The sequence below is a fragment of the Clupea harengus genome, chromosome 9, assembly GCF_900700415.2.
Source record: "Clupea harengus chromosome 9, Ch_v2.0.2, whole genome shotgun sequence".
Taxonomy (NCBI): domain Eukaryota; kingdom Metazoa; phylum Chordata; class Actinopteri; order Clupeiformes; family Clupeidae; genus Clupea; species Clupea harengus.
In genome coordinates this window covers 21,211,713-21,231,790 of record NC_045160.1, presented here as the reverse complement: position 1 = coordinate 21,231,790, position 20,078 = coordinate 21,211,713, and the positions used below count along the sequence as shown (strand labels likewise).

Below are 20,078 nucleotides of genomic sequence, written 5' to 3'. Positions count from 1 at the left end.
AAACTTTTAAAAAAATCTACCGTTGCATATTACCTCGGTGTCGTCATTAATGTTTTATAAGCTAATTGCTACATAGCTCCGATTGGTAAAGCATGCTGAAAGGAACACTTCAAACTTTAGTTGATCTGAATGTAAACAATGAGAGATAGGCTTGCAGTCAATGCATCACCATCCACAATACATGGTCACCTCTGAAATGGCCTGCCAAGAGCATAACAGCAGATGGCATAGCTTAGCATTGCTATTCGGGCCCCTTGCTCTCAGAGTACTGACTCAGTGATGCTGTTTACTGCTGGGACAGTTCTGCCATTGTCAACATTATTGTCCTTAAACAATGTGACGATTTAGTACATATTGTCCTGAGGCAGTATGTAATGACTGCATTGCCTGCTGCACTGAATGGCATGTAATTAAGAGTTCGAGCATTGGCTGGCACTCCCAAAACAGATATACAGAATACAGCCATTCATTTGTTTGTAGGAACAAGAGGAGTCATTTCACTGAGGGGGGGCGGGGGGGGGGGGGGGGGTCTCTACTTGCTCTGGAGCCAGTGGATGATTGCTGCAGCAGTGCTGGCGGTTTGGTTTAGTCAGAAAGTGAGGAAGAATCCTTTATTAACTTCACACTGAGAGACTAACAAGACGCTAAAGCATTCATGCACACGCACAGACACAAATACACACACATACACACAAATACACACACAAATGCACACACACACACACACACACACATACAGCTCCCTCCGAACCAGACAACCAATCTTTGGTATTCATCACCACCAATATCCCAAAAGACCCAACTCTTCTGTTCTTGATTTAAGAAATATAACCTTTACTTTTATTCTCTCTCCACTCCTCCCTCCTTCTCTCACACTCCACTCCTCCCTTCTTCTCTCCACTCCACTCCTCCCTCTCTCACACTTCATTCCAGTGAAACTGAAACTCCCTTTCCTTCCAGTGTTTTCCTCCTCCATCAGCTGTGTGCACAACCTCAATTCGCATTTTGGATCAAAATGTCCGCCAGGAAAAAATGACTAAAGGAGATTGGAGAGGGAGATGAAGACTGCCCCACCTAACATGTACTGTATGTAAATGCACTTTGGGTGGAGAAAAACGCCACATCAGTGTAATCATTCATTCATATATTCATTGCCTTGTTCCACTCTCTCTCCAACGCATTTCCCATCCCTCTAACCCAGCTGCACCCCTCTCTCCTGTTCTCCCCACCCCTTCATTGACTGCGTGGTGTAGTATTGATCGGGTGGCTAGATGCGGTATCGTTTTACAGTAATAGCAGCAGGAGGTGGGACGCTGATCACGTTTGCTGGGACTGTGAGTCTAGCTTTCCAGCCGTGATGTCATGCCGCTAGGAGAATCACTCCGAGCCTCACAGCCACAGCCACAGGTATTCTGCACGCAAACACACACTCATACACAAACACACACTCTACACACTCTACACACAAACATACGTATACAGAAACACACATAAACACAAACACACACTCATACACAAACACACATATACACAAACACAGACTCATACAGAAACACACACTCATACAGAAACACACATATACACAAACACACACTCATACACAAACACATGTATACACCAACACACACTCATACACAAACACACACATATACTCAAACACATCATCATACACAATACTACCTACTATGTCTTTAAACATAAATATTTTGTCTACAATCTGTCTTGTTTTATCTTTAATCTAGTCTACTATATAAATGAGCCATATACGTACATGGGCTTATTATAAATACACCCACACCCACATACATACACACTCTGAGACTCATTACTACCGTATTGTTAAAATGTACTACCTGCTGTGTCTTACAACATGAATGTCTTGCTTCAGAGAGGAAAGGGGAACCCAAGACAGAAGGTGAGGATACAACAAGTGCGCTAGTTATCTAGTCTACTTGCCTTTCATTTAGTATAAATTAAATAGTATATAGTTTAGTGAGATATAAAATGAGCTTCCTGTATTGTGTGTGTGTGTGTGTGTGTGTGTGTGAGAGAGAGAGTAGACAGATAGAGAAAGAGAGAGGGGGAGGGAGAGAGAGAGAGAATGTGTGTGAGTGTGTGTGTGTGTGTGTTCACATACTGTATGTGTGAGTGTGTGTGTTTACATTCTCATTTGCCTCATTTGCCTGTTTTTGCTGACACTGACCCCCCATCTCCTGCTGGGCAGTCACGCACATGCACACAGGATTGGTCTTAAAGTGTCTGGCAGGCCCTGCAGCAGACGTGTCAACCGAGAGCAAGTTAAACCTTCATTAACTAGCCAGAACAATTAGCACCTTCACCCCACTGATGTTTCAAAATGAACAAAGATTGTGACGCTATAAACGCCACCTATTGATCACCCACCTCAAACCGAGGCCGTAACCCGCAGTTACCAAATCGACCAGATGCACGGATTCATTAAAGTGCACCCTCAATGGGCGTCAATCAAGCGCACTGTCTTTCTGCAGTTTATGACATTTTTTTCCTCCCAGTGTCAGTTTCGGCCGGCGGTTAAACGACATTGATCTGCTCACAGCTCCCCGCTTTACTATACACTAATCATGGTCAGTTTGCAGGCTCTTCTGTAAATAAGCTTTAATGAATGCAAATGGAGGTGCTTGGATAGAAGAAAAAAACAAGAACAAATCTTGAATGGGCCTTGCAGGCAGGGCCAATTACCAAGGCCAACAGCAAATGAGAGGAACTGCATCAAAGGAGTCATATTTCCGCACCACAACCTACGTGTTATAACTATGAACCCACACATACATAGTATAGAGTAGGAATCTCAAATGAGAAGTCCTTTAAAGTCAGGGCATGTGTTAAAACGGCAACAAAATTGGAACTGGTGCCTTTGATTAAACATCAAATGTTTATTCATACTTCTTATAAGAGCTTCATTAATTTAGGTATCTTTTTTTTCTAGATAACACATGCATATTATGTTTATCTTGTAAACTGTAACTGCAAATCATTGGTGGAGATTATGGGTATGCCGTAGTTTTTAAATCGAATTACCTTGAGTCAGCCTTAACTAAAATATATCTGATTAAACCAAGTTAAATGTGTTGAACGTGTGCACAGGCATGTCAACTGGTAACAAGAAAAACACATGGCAGCACTCAAGTCCGCCGCAGGTCAAGGGTCAACCGATCGCCACGGAGACTGTCAGAAAGGCCCTCCCGTGAGAACCATGATCACGTCTCGCTTCGAGGCGTCCATGTTCAAACAGGGTGTATCCCCCGTTAGTTTACACTGCCAGGGACCACTCAGGGGACCCTGAGACTGACATTCTGAGGTCCTTCGCTACGGCTATTAGCCTGGATGGGAGAGCGGAGGGACTTAGCGATGGATGTGGTTGGGTTGGGTTTGGGGAATATGCATTGCAGGGCTACGGTATAACATCAGGGGGGAGTATCACCCTCCGCAGGTCAAAGATAGGGGCTGGCGTATCATTACCCAAGACCCCTCTAGGGAGCTCATTAGGCTGGATGAACTGGCCGCCAAAGCAAGCGAGAGACCGTGGAGGTGGGCAGGCAAGAGGCGGAGAAGAGGAGAGGGGGAGAGAGAGAGAGATAGAGGGAGGAAGAGGGAGAGAGTGAGAGAGAGAGAGCAAGAGAGGGAGGGAGAGGAAGAGGGAGAGAGAGAGAGCAAGAGAGGGAGGAAGAGGGAGAGAGAGAGAGATCGAGAAAGAGAGAGAGAGCGAGCAAGATTCACGGCGATGCATGAATGTATACAAATCACACATCCTTTTGCAGGCTATGAAGATTTACAGGTGCGTGTTCTCACGCGTATGGCTTTGTTTTGTCCTTGGAGAGGCGCAGATGGTGGTGCACAGAGTAGTACTTCAACAGAGGAGAGACCAGGGGACTAGGAACAGAGGAAAGTGAGAAAGCGAGACCTTTTCCGGTACAGCGACAGACAGTACATGTTCTCCAATCTCCATCTTGACCACAGTAGTCCAAATTAGTCAAATGAATGAAAGGAGGAGCAATGAAGGCCCTGCCAGCCTGATAAGGACATGCATGGTTGAATGACTTTCGTACCCTAAATGCTAATTAAAGGATTTCCTGCATGTACCTTGTCTGGTTCTCTGTGTTACACCTACCTTCCCACTCTAGGCATCAAGGTTTTTTTACCCTTTTTAACTCTCATTTCCAATTCAAAACGATTCTCAGTTCCTAGTACAGTATACAAACATGTTGCATAATTTACATCTATTTGATTTTTTTTTTTTTATTCTTATATCGCAGACATCTGCAAAACTTTAAGGCTGTTGCTTTTCAAGGTTGACTTGCTAAAACACCATTTTATATTTCTCATTTTCTGGAAGAAGCGCTGGTTTGATTATGCTGCGCCGCACCCAGTAACAGGCTTGGCAGAGTCAAAGCAGATTAAAGAGGCACATGTGGGAATGGAGCCATTTGAGATGCATTGAGATGGTATGCATTTGTATGCATTATGTTCATCAATATGTAGCAGCTTTTTTCTGTGAAGTGTGAGATCACCTGGCCACATATTTATATATACGGGACAAATGCATGTGAGATACTCATGTGTAAGAGAGAGATGGGGGGGGGGGGGGAGAGAGAGAGAGAGTTACTGTGTGTGTGCATGCACGTGTGTGCGTGCATGCGTGTGTAGGTGTGTGTGCATGTGTGGGGTGCAGCATTGTGGCGTAGCACCTCGGGTTCCGGAGCTCAATTACCGCTGCTGCTTGTGGGGTAGCGTCCTGCTCCAGATTTATGACTGTGTCTGTAATAGGAGCTTAGGGAGTAAAGGTGCCGCGGGAACATCCAATCTCAGAGGCTACATCACACCCATAAAACTCAGAGGCCAATCTAAACCCACATACACCTGCCGTAAAAAAAATCTAAACTCATGCAGCCAGGCACCGCAAGCCAGCGACACATCCACAATTACACCGCCTCCTATTAAATCCTGCACAATGTCTACTGTATAGTGCACTTGTTCAGCTCGCCACTGAAGCGTTCCGTACACCACAAAAAGCCAGTCATGATTGGATTTATCTAAATGATACACTGGTAAATACCAGGAGTACCACAAGGTACTGCATAGGGACCAAACATATTTCAACCTCTGTCTCTGCATATTCCCCATAGGTGCAGGGTGTTCACTCTGCAACAGCTAAACCTCTTGTTTGATATGTGTATGATATATAAGCATTTCACTGACACGCATTCAGAATATTCAACACTGATAAAATAAAGCTCTAGGCAGCAACGAGTTTTTTCTATTCATTCAAGCAAGCACTTGAATTTTGTGATATAACCTACATTAGATGGTAGCCCCATCAGCAAAACCTTTTAAAGGAACGGAGAAAGCCATTACCAAAATAACCACCCAGGTTTAATAACTTTAAACACTTCTGAGCATAGAGCATTGATTTTCAAAAGGTTTGTGTTTGTGAGTGTGTGTGTGTGTGTGTGTGTACTTGTGTGTGTACTTGTGTGTGTGTGTGTGTGCCCTGGCCTTAGCTCCTAATGATCCAAAGCAGTCTAGACTGGATATCTATGATGGAGAATGTCTCAAAATCTTTGTCTGACCACAATCCAGGTCAACTGATGAAGCGGGGATCCACCTAATTCAGAATTATTACGCTAATATCCCCTCAAATGATCAGACCCCTCTCCAGGCCATATGAGCTCCATCCAGTTTCTCAATTTATTTTTCTCTCCTTCTGTGAGAAATATGACTCCCCCCTGTCTCCCGGACAGTCACGATAAATCTCCCCGTACCTCACTCCAAGGCTCTGCGAAAAAAAATCAATGGCTAATTTGGGCACATCACTTTATGGGCTCCAGACTGTGTGCACTCACAAATGGAGCGCGTGGCCTCTCACATGTCTATTCACATGTGTGTGTGTGTGTGTGTGTGTGTGTGTGTGTTTGTGTGTGTGTGTGTACGTGCACATACAAGTGTGTTGTCTGTGTGTGTGTGTGTGTGTGTGTACGTGCACATACAAGTGTGTTGTGTGTGTGTGTGTGTGTGTGTGTGTGTGTGTGTGTACGTGCACATACAAGTGTGTTGTGTTTGTGTGTGTGTGTGTGTGTGTGTGTGTGTGTGTGTTGGTGCACATACAAGTGTGTTGTGTGTGTGTGTGTGTGTGTGTGTGTGTGTGTGTGTGTGTGTGTGTGTGAACGAGTATGTGAGAGTGTGTATGTGTTTCTGTGTTTGTGTGTGTGTGTGTGTTTGTCTGTGTGTATATGTGACAGTGTGAAAGTGTTTGAAAAATATCTCTCGAATTAGGGCATGGGAGATAGGACTTGGTTGACAGTAAATAAGCTGATGGCTAAGTGTCATCTGGATTAAATGAGTTAACAGCAATCAATGCCAGAGCCAGCGCGGGGGTTTATACATTTATCTAAAATGGCTGCCAACCTGACACCAATAAATCCTGCCATCTATTAGCAGCGATGGAGAGGAAGAGGGTGGAGGGGAGTGCAGAAGGAGGGGGCGGAGGAGCGGAGGAAGAGTCAGTGAAGGAGGCCAGGGAGAGAAGAAGGGAGAGAAGAAGAGAGAGAAAAAGAGAGAGTTGGTGAAGGAGGACAGGGAGAGAAGAAGAGAGAGTCAGTGAAGGAGGACAGGAAGAGAAGAAGGGAGAGAAGAAGAGAGAGAAAAAGAGAGAGTTGGTGAAGGAGGACAGGGAGAGAAGAAGAGAGAAGAAGAGAGTCAGTGAAGGAGGACAGGAAGAGAAGAAGGGAGAAGAAGAGAGAGAAAAAGAGAGAGTTGGTGAAGGAGGACAGGGAGAGAAGAAGAGAGAGTCAGTGAAGGAGGACAGGAAGAGAAGAAGGGAGAGAAGCAGAGAGAGAAGAAGAGAGCAGGCTAAAGGAGTAAAGGTATTTTTGAATTTGGAATTTGAGTATAGTATGGAAATGCATACAAATGCATTCGCTGTTCTTGACAAAAAGGTAAAGAAATCATCAAGGCAGGCTGTGAAGACACCTACCAACACCAATCCATCTACTCTGCAATGCTTTTCTCACCCTCAATCTCTCTCTCTCTCCCTCTCCCTCTCTCCTCCCCTCTCTCCCTCCCTCCTCCCCTGCCCACCATGTGTGAACTTCAAACATCAGTGTTTAGATGAAGAAAGGCTGTCTCACTTAGCTCTCTACTGCTATACTCGACCCTCCAGCATTTGTATTTCAAAACCCAGTTTTATTTCAGTATCTGTTTACCTCATGTTTACAACATTGGCCTTTTACAAATTACTAAATCATGCCACAAAATGCTCTCGTGGTAAATATTTATTTCAAAACATACATTCATTCATCATGTATGACCCAAACCGTAATTAGATATTTTTCAAATACTCCTCACATTAAATCAGCACTGGTATGAACTTCAAATAATCTCAACACACACACACACACACACACACACACACACACACACACACACACACACACACACACACACACACACACACACACACACACACACACACACACACACACACACACACACGCGCGCGCGCACACGCACACGCACACGCACACGCACACGCACACGCACACACACACACACACACACATTCTTTCTCTCTCTCTCTCTCTCTCTTTCTCTCTCTTTCACTCTCTCTTTCTCTCTCTCTAAGCATGGCAACAATATCCAATCGGGTCACTCTGAACCCCTCCATCCTCCATTAGTGTGTGGTCGTTAATATTCAACAGTAACCCTTAGATCCACGCAGCGCAGGAGAGTCTCTCCTACAGGCTGCCTTCTAGAAATTTCTTTCTCTTGTCAAGGCCACTGTTCATGGCACCCACAGTTGAATATGCATGAGGCCTACTGTAGCATCAGATCATGCCTCATTCATTGTCATGCCGACCGACAGACATCTCAGGGTTCTTCATCTCCATGCAAGAGCGTCGTCAGAGTTTAATTCCTATTTCTCTTTCACTCGCTTAGAATGGCTTCATAATGTTTGTGTCTCGCTCTGCTCATGGAAACACACATTTTTTTCTCCTTTCTGCTTTTACCACACACACTCACCTCAGCGTTTCAAAGCACTTGCACTCAATTGAAGTAAAGCATAATTTGATGCTTTCCTTCAACTGAGGGAAGCAGGAATACAGTAATGGTAGCACCACCCCCCCCCCCCCCCCAACAACACACACACACACACAGACACACACACACACACACACACAAACACACACACACACGCTCTCAGAAGTGGGAGACGTGTGTCCAAGGCTGTGCCATCAGCGGATCATGTAAAAGACAAACCCATTGATTTACTATCGCACAGGCACGGGCCGAGCTGTAAATAATGCAGCAGGCTGAGGGGGTCGCTGCCCACGATCACTGAGAGCACTCAGCAATGAACCCAAAGGGGAAAGAAGCCTTGACATTTCTCACGTCTGTGGAGGGTGTGTGTGTGTGTGTGTGTGTGTGTGTGTGTGTGTGTGTGTGGTGTGTGTGGTGTGGTGTGTGTTGTGTATGTGTGTGTGTGTATGCATGTTAAATGAGTGAAAGTGTGAGTGAGTGTGTGTGTGTGTGTGTGTGTATGTGCGTGGGTGAGTGTGTATCAAAATGTATGTTGAGGGTATGTGTGTGCATCTGTATGTGTGCCTCTGACAGTACCTATGTGTGGTGAATATGGTTAGTGGTCTGTGTGTCAGTGTGTTTGTGTGTGTGTGTGTGTCAGTGTGTTTGTGTGTGTGTGTGTGTGTGTGTGTGTGTGTGTGTGTGTCTATGTGTGAGTGTGTGTACAGTCTCTTGTCACAGCAGTCAGAGAAAGGCAAGCATGGGAGTTTGGCTACAGGGTTAGCTCTTCATGAAAAAGCCCCTCACCCCAATCATCCATCTTTAATAATAACCCATCCATTGGAGATCCCACAGCCCGAGGAGAGAGGCAGCCTGTGTGTGTGTGTGTGTGTGTGTGTGTGTGTGTGTGTGTGTGTGTACGTGGAGATCCCACAGCCAGAGGAGAGAAGCAGCCTGTGTGCTCCACCTCAGCAAAGCATTGATTTGCAGCGAGCAGAGAGAGAGACAGGACTGTCCAGAGGATCATTCACTGAGCTCAGCGGCCTGTTTGACGGATAAGTGTCTACAGATAACACTCAAGCCACAAGGTAGAGTGGGGACGAGGGGAGAGGAGAGGAGGGGAGGGGAGGGGAGGGGAGGGGAGGGGGAGAAGAGGGGAGAGGAGAGTGGAGAAGACAGGAAAGAAAGAAAGAATAGGGGAGAAAAGGAGAGTAGGAGAGTGGAGAGACAGGGAAAGGAGAAGAGAAGAGGGGAGAAAAGAGGAGAGAAGAGGAGGGAAGAGGGTAAAGACAGGGAGAGGAGGAGATCAGTGGAGTGAAGGAGAGAGGAGGGGAGAAAAGAGAAGAAAAAAGAAAGTAGAAAAGATAGGTGGACCTCATGTGTTTGTATTGTTTATGAAATGTCATGCCTTATAGGGAGTTTGCTGAGAATTTTCACATTAGGAGACCTGACACATTTTACTCCCTTGGTGAAAAACTGTCTTCATTTCACAGCCTACAAGTATCTACATATATATCAGAAAGGATCAAGACTTTAGAGTGATAAAGGGAAATCAGAGGACACTTTGATGACTGTTACAGACTGCACATAAACATCTATATCCTGCAGCTCCACGGGCCGAAAGGGAGAGCAGTTGCAGTGATATATTTCAAGCATTGCTCTCTCTCTCTCTCTCTCTCTCTCTCTCTTTCTCTCGCCCTCTCACCCCCCCTCTCAGTCTCTCTCTCTCTCTCTCTCACTCTTTCTCTTGCTCTCTCATTCTCCCTGGCCTCTCACAGTCTCTTCCTCTTTCTCATCTCTCTCTCTCTCACACACACTCTCTCGCATATACACACTGTCTCTCTCATACATTATTTCCCCAACAAATAATAATTTCCCTATGTTAAGCCTTTAAATACTTCCACATTAGTATTCCCAACCCCCACAAGTGTATTCATACTCATATTAGCATACTCAATGAGGAAAGGCTAATTGCTAACGCTGACCTTTGCCTCAGTCCAAACCCTCTGTTCTTGGATATGCTTGCATAGGTAGCATTCTGCAACCCAGCAATGAATAACTGGTTTACTATAAGCCCTAAGGGCCGCCATTCTTCTTTCACTTCAGTACTTCAGTACGCCAGTAATTTATTAATTTATTTATGCATCCATTCTAATTTATTTGCCTGGAAGGAATCCCATCTGTGTTTCCAAACCATTATTTGTTAACTATTCAATTTTACAGTTTTTCCTGTGTTGATAAAACACTAAAGCCCGTTTCTCTGAAGCGAATGTTCAGTGGCCTGAACCCTTTTATTGAATCGATCACTCTTTTTGCTTCTTTGCACTCATTTTGCAGATCTCATTGACTCATTTTTGCTAAATTGTAAAACTCACTAAAACACATTTTGCACTGCATAATGGTAACCACGGGTGGGTGGCTGAAGTCAAACACATATGTCATAGCTTCCACACAACGACTCTAAATTGTTCATACTTGTTGCTAATGATGTGATGAAACCCATATGAGCCGGTTGAGAGCGCACCGGCAGCACGGGTGAGTTGACGGTTGACACCAACAATAGATGAACACAATCGGAGACGGAGTGGAGGAAGAGTGCGTGTAAGAGGTGGTGTACCGGGAGGAAGAGGAGGACAACGAGGAAGAGTAAGACCAAGAACAGCAGAGCATCCTGTCTAAGTCGTAGTTTGGGACAACGCCAGTTATCCCCACGGTGTCCTGATACGGGACTGGCTCACCACACCCCACCGCACCATTCACCAGTGGCTGTCTTCCACCATATTCTCCTTTCCTCAGCTCAAGAGAAGAGCTTTACTCTGCATGATGGTGGAGGCTATAAGACCAAAACCCCCTTGGGATTGATTGGCCTCTGGTGACTCACTGGTGTGGAGTTTTGCCCAGGCTGGATCCGGCACACCAGAGGGCTTTTCCCTCGCTGCCTGGCTAGGGAGAACACAGCCTGTGATGTACAGGAAAGCCTCTGGCCTGACCCGGGCACAAAGACCTGATGCTGAGGCCGAATGAATCACTTGTCGACTTGTTGATTTTTCTGTTATATATACAGTGTACTGTGATGTGCTTTTCATTCACATTTTGTCTTTAGACTTTGGCCTTTTCATGTCCTGTATTTTAACTACATACTGTATATTTTACTATATATAAGTGCTGAATACACAGGCATTCAATACTGTACTGCAGTGCAGAATACAGTTCTTACAAGTATGCTATATCTTGATTGAGCTATATTGTTTTGTTTTTGAACACAGAAAATGCTTTTTCTGTTTTATAAACAAAGCACTTCTTTTCCGGAGCTCCATGCCCTCAACACTGGTGTGTTTGGTTTGACTGGCGTTATGTATGATCTGAAAACATTGTTTGATTTGGAGCACAGATAAAAAAAACAGTTTTGAGGCAAATGGTTGATTTTGCCAGAAGAGTCAGAAGAGACGACAGTAAATGTACTTTTTTTACAGTTTTGAGAAAAAGGGTGGAAGGTTTCAAAGAAATGTGTCTATAAAACTGTGGTGCTGAACAATCACTATATACAGCACCCATTAAGGAATGAGTTACAACTTTGCTGGTTTTTCAGCTGACTGGCTGAAGTGTTTGTTTCGCACGTATGCCTACACCCCTCCGGTGCTTCATGGCTGTTGTCTGCATGTGCCAGACAGGCTGTTTGTCTGAATAAAGCACCCCCGTCACAAACGTCCCCACACCACACCGTCACACCACATCGCTTCCCGGCACCAGCACAGCAGAGTCATCCCTCTTTTTTTCCTTCTCTTTTTCTCTTTTTTTCCACTGCTTTTTCCCCCACCGCACAACAGAGAGCCTGTCTGGCGTTCTCATTAAGCAAACTCACGGTACCTCCGCCGCTATACTAATGACTAATACGCCTCCTCAACCGGAACGGAGATGGCGTCCCACTTCATCAGGAGACCTCCGCACAGCAGCTGCTGCTGCTGACGCCACCCAGCCCGGGCTGCCGCCGACAAACAACCGCCGCGTCGGCACGCCTCGCAGGACGACTGAGGACACCGGCTACGGCAGATTCCGGCTACGCGGATGCCGCCCCCGAGCTGCCGCTGTAAACACAAGTTGCCATGACGCCAGGCCTCGCAGGACAGCTGAGGACACCGGAGAAGGTTGCTCAAGATCTGGTGATCCCGGACCTGACCTGGATAGCTGGACGCTGTCCAGGCTGCTGTGCCAGACAGAGTGATGACGCCTGGCCTCCCGAGACAATTGAGGCCACTAAAGATGGCAGCTCAGCACACTGCGAGGTCTGGCCACCCTGCTGCAGGCTGGATCCGGTCCAAAGTGAGGTATTATTAGGAAGAGACTCTCTTCTTTTCTCGTCTCGTCTCGTCTCGTCTCGTCTCATCTCCTCTCTCCTCTAAGTTGTTTAATTTCTTGCCCGGCTGTCTCGGCCCATTCAAGTCAGCTTCATAACGAGCTGGGAGGCTGTTGAAAGCGGAGCTCTTCATAATGAGCTGGGAGGCTGTTGAAAAGCAGAGCTCTGAGAGACATATTTCCTCAGAGTCAGATCTCCTCAGATAAGACACTGCTGTTCATCCAAATCTCATCTTAACCCTCACTCCTCGTCTCCTCTCCCTTTCCTCTTCTTTTGTGTCTTTGTTTCTTTCCTTCTTTTCCCACTTTCATCTTCTGTGTTAGTGTTAGTGCAGTTCTCGTTCTTAAGCTCCCAGTTCATTTTCTGGCTTGTGATACTTCTCTTCCCTTTTATCTACTTTCCTCTCCCTTCTCTCTCTCTTTCTCAATCACTGTTGATTTAGAACTCACACTATCATTATTTCCTCCCTCTCTCTCTCTCTCTCTCTCTCTCTCTCTCTCTCTCTCTCTCTCTGTTGTTTTCTGTGTGAGCAGGGACTTAATTCATCTTGGACTCGGGGTGCGGCTCAGAGAACCAGGGCACTGCTGGCTACAACCACCACCACTGCAATTAATCAATCACCCAACTAAGTCAATTCATCTAATTAATGCCTAATTAGAGGACCGGGCGCCCTGCCAACACATACGCCAGCCAATGTCATCTGACCCCCCCCATCTCTCCTGCCACCTCTTCACAGAAACCCACACTGACAGGGTTGAGGTGGAAGGAAGCAAAGAGGAAGTGTGTGTGTGTGTGTGTGTGTGTGTGTGTGTGTGTGTGTGTGTGTGTGTGTGTGCGCGCGCGTGTGTGTGTGTGTGTGTGTGTGTGCGTTGGTGAGTGTGTGTTTGTGGGAGGGGGGTAGATAGGTCAGAACCTACCTCCCGGTCTGTTTCCTCATTGATAATGAGATAGCTGCTGTCTGAGGCACTAAGACTCCCTTACCAGTGAGAGGTCCTGGACGAGCTCATTGATGGCCAGCGTAGTGGGAAAGCTCTGGAGCTGGGTTGCCTCATGTCCGAGGTGCATCTGGTTCTCAGGTGTTTGCTGCCAGCCTTTTTTATGGAACAGAGCATAACGCCAGGCCCTCTGGATGCTGGGATAACGGGGAAAAAAAAAAGAAATAAAATTGATCAGGATGTATAGGTGCTACAGCCACAAATTAAAAATCTATTCTTTCTTCCTTTTTTTGGCTTTCCCTGTCATTGTTTCATCATTCAGTTATCGACTCTTTGAAGATGCCTCTCTCGCTCCCTTTCTCTATCTCTCTCTCTCTCTCTCTTTCTATCTCCTCTCTTGTTCACTGACCTGAATCTTGAAATGAATGTGGGCAACATTTCCATACATCCCCGGTATATCCATATAGATGTTGGCCAAGAGCCAATATGACGTCAATCACATACAATATTGCACAGGTTCAAAACCCAGGACCCCCCCCCCCCCACACATACATACACACACACACACACACTCCAGCACCTGTACATAAGAGGAAAGCATGGCCCAAGGCGACAGCTACTCCAGTCAGACTACACTAAAGCAGAGGCTGATATGTCCCCAGGGGCTTGCCGTAGGTCAGGGCTACGAGCTGAAGTCACTTGGCAGTGAACCCAATCCCTGGGGAAATTGGATTACTCACCGGGCCAGTATCGATGTGGCCCCCCTGACAGCGGCCAAAAAGCACCTCCATTAAAGGGACAATGTGAGCTTACAAAATAATTACTGGAACATTACACACAGGCGGACACGCACAAAGCCAACAACCCCCAAATCTGATTCTTGTAAGCTCTGCTTCGACCCACCCCAAAACCTTCCGAGGCTTTACAGAAATTCACACCCACACACACACACACACACACACACACACACACACACACACACACACACACACACAAACACACAAAACACACACACAATCTCACACACGCACACATAGAAACACATCGCTGCCCACCACCTGTTCCCTGAACCCTATTACTCACACAAAGCACAGAAGCGAATGACTAATGACACTACACTTACATAGAAGCTGCACATCCAATGATTCTGTTTCACCCAGGGAGGAAATTCACTTATCAGCTATACTACCCCTAGCTCTTTATACTGCCCCTGTGTGGCGAGGTAAGGTAAGGACTCTGCTCACATGACAGCCTTGCTATCCCAGTACTGTTGTTGCTCTCGGCGATGAGTACTGTTGTCTTCCTCCACTGCATGGATGTAGACATTCCTAAAGCCACAGTGAAAACATGAAGTCAACACAAACACATGAAGTCAACATAAACACATGAAGTCAACACAAACACATGAAGTCAACACAAACACATGAAGCCAACACAAACACATGAAGGCCACACAAGCACATGAAGTCAACACAAACACACAAACACAGATGCCAACACAAACACAAACGTCAACACAAACACAGAAGCCAACACATGACATGTGCAGCACTGGGCAAACCAAACAGCAGAAGCCTCACTGGTTTGTCAATACTGCACACTTTGCAGCAGAATACATTAGAGTGGAAAATCAGGACGTTGCCGCTGATCGAATCAGAACTGAAAGTTCAATCACACTTATAATCGTAATTGTAATCATATTTGTGATCATAATTGCAATGATAATCATACTCATAATCATAATTACCGTAGACATGAGATAATTTAAAGTAACACTGAATGCTGGGGACTATGTTCGTTTTAACTGTATTTTTTGGCCCAACCGTAACATTAGGGATGGAGATCTTACTTCTCCATCTTTTTTTTAAATTTCAATTGTATTTTTAGGCATGTCTCTAACCATCCCATTGTTCGTGTTACTATGTTTATTTTCTACTTGTAGCTGTATTTTTAGACTATAGCGTTCTGCGATGTGTCCACCTCACCTCTCCATCTTGGGGCCCTCGGGTGCTCCTCCTCCTCCGCTGCGGTTACAGAATCTGGTGCACCTCTTCCCCTCCTCCTGCAGGGGGACACAGCGAACCCTCTCAGGTCAGGACAAAAAAGAGCAGCGCTCATCCCAGCAACAAACACAGACCATTTCAAACACATCCAGCATAAAAAAGATCACTCCACACGGGGTGAGACAGATGCAGAGTTCGATGATCTCCACATACGACTTGAGTTTGCAGAACGTGTAAAACAAGTACCTGTATACCCAATGCCTGAAGCTTGTCCTATTGCATCTATCAATACCAGTCATTGTCATCTATGTCAATATGTACAACCCCAATTGATGTATGTAGAAGCTTATATAGTGTACATGCTGGACCCCAATGCAACTAACACAGTCCTATTAGCATTCTCAAAGTTAGCGCTGTCTTAGCTGACCTTACAAGTTGTAACAGTCGTGAGCTATTGCAGTTAATCAGTTAATGTAACTACTGATTAGTCACTGCAATTAAGTTCCATTATTAGCTCCTTCAATCAAGTTTAATTTGCTTCATAAAGCTTGGCAGGGAGAGGGCAAGGTTGAGCCTCTACATGCAGTTCAAGGACAGAGCCTCCTTTGGGCTTCCTCACTTAATCTTAGTCCACAAATATCATACCACATGACCTCATACCACATCTTTCTTTTTATTTAATTTTGTTATATTTCTAATGTAAAGTAGTATTTATTTATTGTTACACCAGGTTCTATTGCTCGTAGCTTGAATATTCTCTCCCTTGTACGTCGCTTTGGACAAAAGCGTCTGCTAAATGACTAAATGTAAAATGTAAATGTAAATAGTTTATCGCATAATGATAGAGAGAGAGAGAGACACCATGGGTTTGTGTTCTGCCCTGTCGGCGGCTCTTTCGTGATTTTAATTCACTCAACTCGTTTGGAAGAGGGGGATTTAATCAGCCGAATGCAAATCTTCAGTTACACATTAGCAAACAGGCCAATCAAAGAGTCGTTCGAGGTGTGAGGACCTGGCATCGTTCCTAACACACACAAACACAGACACACACAGACACATCCACGCACATGCACACTCACTCACACACACACACACGCACGCACGCACATGCACACTCACGCACACACACACACACACTAGAATTTTGAGTAGAGCAATAGTCAACACTACCAGAGCATCTCAACACAAATCCAATAGGGCTATTACAGGCAGCCATGATATTTGTCTTAGTCTGGAAAGACCAGTGCCAGTGCCTGGGCCTGTGCCATTGATTTACATTAACAACTCAGAGTGTCAGTGCTGTGGGTGTAGAACACGAAGACAGAGAGAGAGAGAGAGAGATGGAGAGAGAGAGATGGAGAGAGAAAGAGAGGGAGAGAGAGAGGGAGGAAGAGAGAGAGGGAGAGAGATAGAGAGAGAAAGAGAGAGCAGGAGGGAGGAAGAGAGGGAGAGAGAGGGAGGGGGAGAGTTAGAGACACATTGTGTGTGAGTGAATGTGTGTGTGTGTGTGTGTTTGTGAGTTTGTGTGTGTGTGTGTGTGTGTGTGTGTGTGTGTGTGTGTGTGTCTGTGTGTCTGTGTGTGTGTGTGTGTGTGTGTGTGTGTGAGTGTAAATGTAAAATAGCCCTGATTAATCTCTTAAGAAATGATTGAAGGAGCTTTGCACATAAGGCCGTTGAGTCCATATCTACCTATTTTTGAATACAGTCTTTGGTAACAGCTGGAGTTGTGACAGGATAGGGTGGGTATGAGGAAGTTATCTTTGAAGCAGTGGCTGCATTAAAACAGATGCATTTTGCTTTGAGCAGTGAGCTGCAAAATACAGGGAAACAAGTAAAGTGTCTCTCCCCATCACTCATTCTATCTACCTCTTATACACACACACACACACACCAAGGTTATAATAGTTAACGAAAACTAACGAAAAAACGAAAACGAGGTGTGATTTTTTTTTTCGTTAACTGAAATAAAAATAAAAACGAGGCTTTATAAAAAAACGATAACTAACTGAAACTGTATTGTGTCTTTACAAAACTAACTAAAATAAAATAAAATTATAGAGAAAATGTCCTTAGTTTTCGTCTTTGTCAATGTATTTCATAAATGTCAATGTATTTCATACGTAGCCTTTTAGTCTATCTTCCGCCGTACCACTTTTAGTACACGCCCCTCATCTGGTTTCATGGCGGCAAAAGTCGGGAGAAAGCGACAGAGTCTTATTTGGGATTACCTGGAACAGTAACGTGCGGTGAGGTTCGTGGCTGGTGAGGCACTGACTCTTTCAGAGTCAGATTTACAAATATATAAATCCAATACAGTAGCTTAAATCACCATTCAATTGTCAGCTTGCACATTGACTAGGCTACTGGTTGTTTTTCATACCAGCATTCTTTACACACACATAGGTAAGGTAGCTACATACAGTTGGCAGCTGCTAGCTTGTGATGAACTCGTGTTAATATGTGTGATTATGCACTCGTGAATATGAACTCTTAAGAAGTTGCACAGGCCCCCTGAGGGTCTCCGCTGTACGTCCAAAATCAAATCTATTCTTGAGGTTCAAAATATTTACAAAGCAATTTGGCTTTGGATGTGAGAAGTCGATCGAGTTATCTTCTGTCCCGTGGTTTGAATCATACCTTTTAGCTACGGCGTTGGTTTTGATTGAAAGTCCAGTTATGAGAAATGTTTTAGCTTAGCTATAGAATCTTCTATTTTCGTAGTCAAGGTAAAATATAAGAGAGTAACGGCAGAACAAGCATTAACCCAACCGGTGGCCTCTCGCATGCTCCCTTCATTGAAGCAGAGATACTGTTTGCCTCCTCTCCGTGCTTTTTCACTGCGGCTTTACGTCAGATCAGCAAAACAAAATAGGTTCTACGCATGCGCTTAACCCAGTTTGTGAGGGATTGCGCAATCTGAGATGAGGCACAGCTCGTCGCTGCCTCACCGTCTCGCTGTCTCCTGTCTGTTTGAGCAGGACATGCGCAAATTCTGACTGACACAAGTCTGACACATATCTTTCATAGTTGTCTTTTGTGGATGGCTGTTCATCTGTCCTAAGTGAATACTTTTGTTTTAAATGGTATGTTTGGTGAGTTTTTATTACATATTATTTATTGTAGCTTGTATCTTCTATTCATTTTGAGCATTTTGTTTGCTTGCAAGCAAAACAATTAAGCTTCCCTGACTGCCCCCCCCCCCCCCCCCCCTGGTCTGTTGCATTCCGCAGTAAAGACTAAAACTAATACTGAAACTAATAAAAACTAAACTCAAACTAAGCATTTTCCAAAAATAGAAACTAAACTAAACTAGCAAACCCGCTTTGAAAACTAATTAAAACTAAACTGAAATTGAAAACAAAAAGTCAAAACGAAATAAAAATAAAAACTAGTGAAAAATGCAAAACTATAATAACCTTGACACACACACACACACACACACACACACACACACACACACACACACACACACACACACATACTTTTGCATGCACACACACACACATACTTTTGCATGCACACACACACACATACTTTTGCATGCACACACACACACACACACACACACACACACACACACACACACACACACACACACACAGACAGACAGACACACACACACACACACACAGACACACAGACACACACACACACACACACACACACACACACACACACACACACACACACACACACACACACGCACAGCTATTCCCCCAGCTTTAGCTGAGAATATATTGAAATCATAAGTTCTCGGAGGCCTGGTTCTTTCAGATAGATGGATGAGGAGCTGCTGTGAATGGGCTCAGTGTGCTGAAAAAGCCTCTACTGAGCCTCCGCTCCTGTCTGCCTGAAGGGGAAACTCTACTGAGTTTTACTATTGTGGTTCAGTCTGCCCATCTGGCCCACATCTGGCAACCGTCTGGCGCAAATCTGGCCCAAACCTGGCAACCATCTGGTGCAAATCTGTCTCGGGTCTGACAACTGTCTGGTGCAAATCTGGCCCATATTTGGCAACCGTCTGGTGTAAATGTGGCCCAGATCAGGCAACCGTTACATTCACCCAAATACACATATATACACCCAAGTACACTTACTTCTTTACATTTATACTAATCTTATTTCTTACTTTAATTACTGGCACCTGCTGCGTCCTTACATGTGCAGCTAACGGTCCCTCTGTAGCTTAATTGTAATTATGGGGGGGATCTGTGCTGGAAAATGACAATGGTGTAGAGACTGTGTGAGGTATTGATTGAGCTGTTGCAGCAGAAATGGTTCTTTTGTCTGGATGAACAACTTGGGGTGCTCCAGAAAGGAGGGTTTTCTCAGGCCCGATCAGCCCAGCGGAAGGTGCTTGGCTTCACAGCAAGTGGGTTTTTGTGTTCATTTTCTCTCTTGTTTTAAGTCAGTTAATCACCTGGAGCCACACCGGGAGAAGTGATTATAGTGACTCACACACTATTGCATTTTCCCACAAACCACACGGGGATACCGGTAATAGGAAGCACCAGCCAGTTTTGTATGGAAAATTGAAAATTGAAATTGCTTTGTTACACAAACACACACACACACACACACACACACACACACACACACACACACACACACACACACACACACACACACACACACATCATCTGTCTGGCGCGCATCTGGCTAAGATCCTACAATCGTCTGGCGCAAATACGGCTCAGATCTGGCAACCATTTGGTGCAATTCTGGTCCAGATCT

At 45.0% G+C, this 20,078-nt stretch overlaps 1 protein-coding gene across 1 annotated transcript in view; it reads right to left on the bottom strand.

The window, feature by feature from the left end:
- schip1 (schwannomin interacting protein 1) overlaps nucleotides 1-20,078 on the bottom strand; it is a 296,253-nt gene that overhangs the window by 267,090 nt on the left and 9,085 nt on the right. The window contains exons 3-5 of the mRNA XM_031573820.2: nucleotides 15,327-15,403; nucleotides 14,586-14,669; nucleotides 13,388-13,538 (exon numbers count right to left, since the gene is read on the bottom strand). Coding sequence (XP_031429680.1) covers nucleotides 13,388-13,538; nucleotides 14,586-14,669; nucleotides 15,327-15,403 — 312 coding nt within the window. The remainder of the gene's footprint in view (nucleotides 1-13,387; nucleotides 13,539-14,585; nucleotides 14,670-15,326; nucleotides 15,404-20,078) is intronic.